Source organism: Cnephaeus nilssonii, assembly GCF_951640355.1.
Source record: "Cnephaeus nilssonii genome assembly, chromosome: X".
Taxonomy (NCBI): Eukaryota; Metazoa; Chordata; class Mammalia; order Chiroptera; family Vespertilionidae; genus Cnephaeus; species Cnephaeus nilssonii.
This window is the reverse complement of record NC_137071.1, coordinates 126530336-126536671: the sequence shown is the minus strand read 5'-3', so window position 1 is coordinate 126536671 and position 6336 is coordinate 126530336. Positions and strand designations below refer to the sequence as shown.

The following is a 6336-nucleotide window of genomic DNA, read 5'->3' as shown; positions in this document are numbered from 1 at the left end:
AATAAATGTACATACTAGTATATATTAAATTAACTAATTGAAATAGTAAAAACTGGGAAGATGTCAATTCTTTTCAAAATGATCTAGAGATTTAATGCAGTCCCAAACAAAGTCTCAAAAGTTTTTCCATGGAATTTGACAAGATGGCTCTAAAATGTATATCGGTATACAAAGGACCTGGAAAAGCCAAAATCCTTTGAAAAAATACAAGATGGGAGGAGGATTTGCCATATTATATATCAAGGCTTGTTATAAAGCTGCAGTAATTAAAAATAGAATAAAGTTCCAAACCTGAGTCCTACATATATGTACTCATGCTTTATGACATACATGGCACTACTGAGCAATGAAGGCAGAGTTGTTGTTGTTTTTTTTTGCAAAGCAAACATCTTTTATTGAAGTACAGATCAGATGTGCCAGGACCGCATTAGGGTGATCTTTGTATGAATGGTGGTTATATAGATGTTTACTGCATAATCAGTCGTTGGATTGTATACACATAACATATTAAAGCATTTATTAAATGAATGGTTACTTCATAACTACAATGTACATACTCTTTTCTTATTTTATTATGTGTCAAGTACATAGTACAACGTGCTTTACATGAATTAATTTTGTTTTAATCATAGGAAGCAGGTACAATAGTCTCTCCCTTATCTATCAAGTCCCCCAGTGGATGCCTGAAAGAGCCATAGTACTGAACCCTGGATATACTATGTTCCCCCTCCCTGCTATGTATACATAACTTTTCTCTTAAAGGAAGCACTTTATGGTTCTCTTTGGCATATCTGGATTGCCAGCATCACCACTCTTGCACTTTGGGGCCATTCTTAAGTAAAATAAGGGTTCCTTGAACAGAAGCACTGCAATACTGTCACAGTGTTTCTGATCATGAGAAGGCTACTGAGTGACTAATTGGCAGGTAGCATATACAGCGACAAAGGGATGATTCACGTTGGGGGACGGGGTGGGGGTGGGGGAACGGAGCCGGGTGGCCCGAGATTTCATCACGCTCCTCAGAATGGCGTGCAATTTAAAACTTAGGAATTATTTATTTCTGGAAATTTCCGCTTAATATTTTCAGATGGCTATTACTCTCGGGAAACAGCAGAAAGCGAAACCGGGCCTGGGGGTAGGGAGAATACTGTAGTCCATTTTACAGATGAGGACACTAAGATAGGGAAGTTATGTAACCTACCCACGATTGCACATTTAGCAAGTTGAGCTGAAGATCTGAGCTAAAGAGCTGAGACTCCACCCTAGACCCTTTGTGCTCAAGCCCCTGCCCTCGTACACTAGACTCTCCATTCCAATAATTACAGGCTGTTGTTGTTCCTTGTGATTAAGCCCCTAGAAGATGAATGCCGCCCTAAACAAATGAGTCAAGAAGTCACTCTCCGTCCCGCCCTCCCAACACGCGCGCGCACGCACGCACACGCACCGCGCGCGCGCACACCAAGACGCTCTCCAGCGCGCTCAGACACAAAACGCGCGCGCACATACACAAGATTCACTCTTTTTTGCACACTTGGGAGAGCCCACTGGAGTGTAGGCGGAAGAACTACAACTCCCGGCAGCCACTGTTCGTTCAACCCCGCGCTCACATCCGCCCCAGGGCGCTCACTGGAGCTGCAGGCGCTGTTGAAACTACACTACCCAGCTCGCCTGGGGCAGCCCGTGACACTCCTTGGACCGCGGGCGCGGGGCTGGGTTTCAACAGCTCGCCTCTCTTGTTCGTTTCTTGGACCCGGCCCTGGACCCAGCCCCAGACTCGGACACAGCTTCACCATGGAGGAGGCAGACCGAATCCTCATCCATTCCCTGCGCCAGGCCGGCACGTAAGGACACAGCCCCCGCCCACCCCGGCATGCATATATCCGGGACTCCAAAACTCCGGACCCAGTCACCCGGGAACCTTAAAACCCTGGTCCTTGATATCCAGGGCTCCAACTTCCAGGATCCTAAAACCCTTTCCCCTTACACACACACACACACACACACGCACGCACGCCCAGGAGCCTCTCAAGCCCGACACTTGTTAAACCCCCAAATCAAGGACCCAGACACCTTGAAACATTAAAACGTTGGAACCTCAAGACCAGGGATCCTGAAATCTGTGCTCTTAAGATCACTATCCTGGGATCCTGATACCTGGAGATTCTAAGGCACCTGTCTCCTGAGAACCAGGGAACTTTAAAACCCCAGCACCCTCCCACTCAGGGATTCCCAAAACTCTGGGAATGGATACGTGGGAACCTTAAAACCCCGTTTCCCAGCACCTGGGGCTTTTAAAATTCCAGGAGCCTAAATTCTGGCGGCCTCAAGGCCTGGTGACCCGGACACACAGGACTCCTACATTCGGGGGCCGTAAAAACCCAGGATGCCATCATGTAAGGAGCCTGATTTCTGGATTGCTTGAATTCAGGGATCCTGACATTTGGAACTTTTGGAAACTCCAGCCTCCCAACATACAGTCTCAAAACTCAAGCAGCTCAATATCCAGGAGCCTCTGACATTTAGAGAACATGATATCTGGGGACCAGAAACCCGGAGATCATACCACATAAGCCCCTTCCCCTTCCCAGACCCCAGTAATTTGGGGCTTTTAAGCATAGGGAAATTGGAGATTTTCTCAACTCAGATCCCTTCCATCCACTCTTCTCCTGCAGCAAGTTCTTAGGAGCTGAGGACATCCTCTGTTTTGTTGTTAATCCTCACCCAAGGATGTTTTTCCATTGATTTTTAGAGGGAGGGAAAAGGAGGGGGAGAGGCACAGAGAGAGAAATGTTGATGTGAGAGAGACACATTGATTGGTTGCCTCCTGCATGTACCCTGACCGGGGGATGGAGCCTGCAACTGAGGTACATGTCCTTGACTGGAATCGAACCTGGGACCCTTCAGTTCGAGGGCCCACGCTCTGTCCACTGAGCCAAACGGGCTAGGGCCATCCTCAGTTCTTAGTTTTCCAAATGGAAATCACCTTCATCAACACCCAGGACCTGTCTGAACCATGGCCATCCTCTTCACCCCCGCTCCAATACTAGGGCTTCCAGAAGGCAGCACCGCCCAGCCTGATTCGTTTCCTGACTGCTCCCCACATCGAGCCTGCCCCCATTTTTCTTCAGGGCTGTTCCTCCGGAAGTGCAGACCCTGCGAGCCTTCACCACTGAGCTGGTTGTGGAAGCCGTTGTCCGCTGCCTGCGTGTGATCAACCCTGCTGTGGGCTCCAGCCTCAGCCCCCTGCTGCCTCTCGCCATGTCTGCCCGTTTCCGCCTGGCCATGAGCCTGGCTCAGGCCTGCATGGTGAGTTCCCTCCTCCCGATACACACAGACTCTTCCTTCCTCCTTCACAAAGTCACCAGGCTCCTTGAAACTCTTGCCTTTCCTCTTTGCCACCTCCCTCTGTGGCTTAGCATTAAGGCGGCTGGCTCTCTGGTCAAACTGCCTGAGTAGTTCTGACCCTCACTGCACCACTTGCTGTGTGACCCTAAGCCTTCTGGGTCTTAGTTACCTTAAGTGTGAAATCAAGATGATAAAATGTGGGTCGTTATGAGCATTAAAAGAGTTGATCTAGTTTTGGCCTGGGCTGCCCCTGGCCCCTGCATTTTCAGCTTAGCACCAAGAATAGCCCCCCTGTAGTATCCATTTACCAGTTTCCGAAAAGGCCCTGCTTGATTCCCATGCTCATTCCGGAATGAACCACTGTGTATTGAGATTGGCCCAGGTGGCTGACGTGGTCATTCATAAGGCGCTGTGATTGGCTGCTTCAGGATCACATGGAGTTGGGATGGTACCCAAAGGCAGATATATGTTAACTGAAAACAGTGTTTCTGCACTAACACTGCACTCTTCCCTGTGGCAGCCGCGCACAACCTGCCTGTCATGAGAATAACTCCAAATCTGTCTCTACCTGGGTGATGTGCCTTCTGATCAAGCATCCACGCCTTTGCAGTACAGATCTGTGCCCAGTTAGTATTCCAAGGGCTCCCAGTAATGTCATATCTCCTGGTTCACTAGTTGTGACTTTGGCTTTGGGCCAGTCTCTTAATTTCTTTCTTTGTTTGTTAATCCTCACCCGAGGATATTTTTTCCCCCATTGAGATATATATATATATATATATATATATATATATATATATATATTCCATTTTTATTGATTTCAGAGAAGAAGGGAGAGGGAGAGAGAGTTAAGAACATCAATGATGAGAGAGAATCATTGATTGGCTGCCTCCTGCACACCCCCTAGTGGGGATCAAGCCTGTAACTTGGGGCATGTGCCCTAAATGGGAATTGAACCTTGACTCTTTTTTTTAAAAAATATATTTTATTGATTTTTTACAGAGAGGAAGAGAGAGGGATAGAGAGTTAGAAACATCGATGTGAGAGAAACATCGATCAGCTGCCTCTTGCACACTCCCTACTGGGGATGTGCCCGCAACCAAGGTACATGCCCTTGACCGGAATCAAACCTGGGACCCTTGAGTCCGCAGGCCGACGCTCTATCCACTGAGCCAAACCGGTTTCGGCTGAACCTTGACTCTTAACCACTGAGCCACGCTAGCTGGGCTTCCATTGATTTTTAGAGAGAGTGGAAGGGAGGGGGAGAGACACAGAGAGAGAAACATCGATGTGAGAGAGACACATTGGTTGGTTGCCTCCCACACGTGCCCCAACCAGGGCCGGGGATCGAGCCTGCAACTGAGGTACATGCCCTTGACTGGAATTGAACCTGGGTCCCTTTAGTCCACGGGCCAATGCTCTATCCACTGAGCCAAACCGGCTAGGGCTCTTAATTTCTTTGGGCCTAAGTTTTCTCATGTGTAAAGTGGCTGTGAGAATTGTACCTACCACATAGAGCTGCTGTTAGGATTAAAAATGAGTTGATCTATGAAGAGCTGGATTATAATAAGCTTTGTATAAGTGGTATTAGTATTATTGGGTAGGCCTGGCTTGGCTGCTTGCATTCCAGCAACCCGTGGCTACATAATGAATGTAAATACATCTAGCATGCCCAGTGTATGGTGGTAGAGGGTCAATAGAGTAACTACAGTGAACACTTCCATTTAGACCCGGGAGACAAGGTGGTCAGGTTTCTTGAATTTGGACCTTGCTTGTGCAGTGTCTGTCTCTTAGCAACAGGCCTCAGAGCTCTGCCCATCCCTTATCTCTCAGGTTCACCTAAGCTCTCAGGGGTTCTCAGGTTCTGGCTGGGGGTCTTGGTGGCAGTACAAGGCAGGCACTCTGTCCCCTGGCCTGGGGCTGTATTCTCAAGGATGGCACTTGGTAAGGGGGAAGTTATGTCCTCTGTTTGGCAAGGAGAGTGCATAGCGGGAGATATTGAGGCGTGTGTGTGTGTGGGGGGGGGCGGGGGGCGGTCAGTCTTCCCCAGGTCTCTGTTCCTCTCCTCTCTCAGTGCTGCCTCCCACTGGATTTGATGTTGACCTACTTTTGCTCACACTATATTTAGAGTGGGGCCGAGAGTATGGCTTTTTCAGTGATCGAGAGTTTCATGTGACTGTCTGGCCCCTGAACCTCAGTGCTTCCGCAGCAGAGAGAGGTGTCTCTTAATCCAGCTGTGCTGCGCCGGGGGCCCACCTTGGCTCAGCACTGCCGCCTTCTGGTGTGTGCCTCTTCACATGCCCTACTCCTGCCACCACTTTCTACGACTCAGCCACCTCCATATTTTGGTGTCTGTCACTTCGCACACCCCTCTCCTGGAATGAGTTTCTCTCTTAGTCACAACTCTTTGATTGCAGGTGTCGGAAAAAACCCAAAGTCAAGTAGCTTAAAAGCCAGTGGTTTTCACACGTTTTTGACCGTGACCCTCCAAAATAAATATATCTCACGTTGTGACCCAGTACACTGTACATGTGCTTATGATAATGATTTTTTCCCCCTGAATGTGTGCTCTGTGCCAGGCACTGTGGTAACATGGTGTTAACTCATTTAATTCTCATGACAACTTTCTGAGGTGGGCACTGTTGGTATCCCTTTTTTTTTTTTTTTTCAGATGAGGAAAGTGAAGCACAGAGAGGTTAAGTGATTTGCCTGAGGTCACACAGTTGGTAAGAGGCAGAACTTAGACATGAATTCAGGAAATTCTGATTTCAGGCAGCTCCAGACCAACAGCAACTCTGGAAGAAAAAGGCTTTCTTTCAGTCCCTACCCAGAACCCTGGTGGGCCTTTTAGCTCTCAAAGCAGCCACCTAGGGAAAGCACTATCAGCTCTATTTTACAGCTAGGAATCGGAGCTTCTAGGTGTTCATAACCAGTTCAAGGCCTTACAGCCAGTAAGTAGCACAGGCTGGGTTTCAACCCCAATCTTTTTTTTTT

The 6336-nt window shown here is 48.2% G+C and overlaps 1 protein-coding gene across 1 annotated transcript in view; it reads left to right on the top strand.

Moving 5' to 3' along the window:
* The first annotated feature begins 1512 nt into the window (after positions 1-1512).
* The window catches only part of CCDC22 (CCC complex scaffolding subunit CCDC22), a 13214-nt gene continuing 8390 nt past the window's right edge, over positions 1513-6336 (top strand). The window contains exons 1-2 of the mRNA XM_079764505.1: positions 1513-1841; positions 3129-3430. Of these exons, the coding sequence (XP_079620631.1) occupies positions 1792-1841; positions 3129-3430 (352 nt within the window). The 5' untranslated portion in view covers positions 1513-1791. The remainder of the gene's footprint in view (positions 1842-3128; positions 3431-6336) is intronic.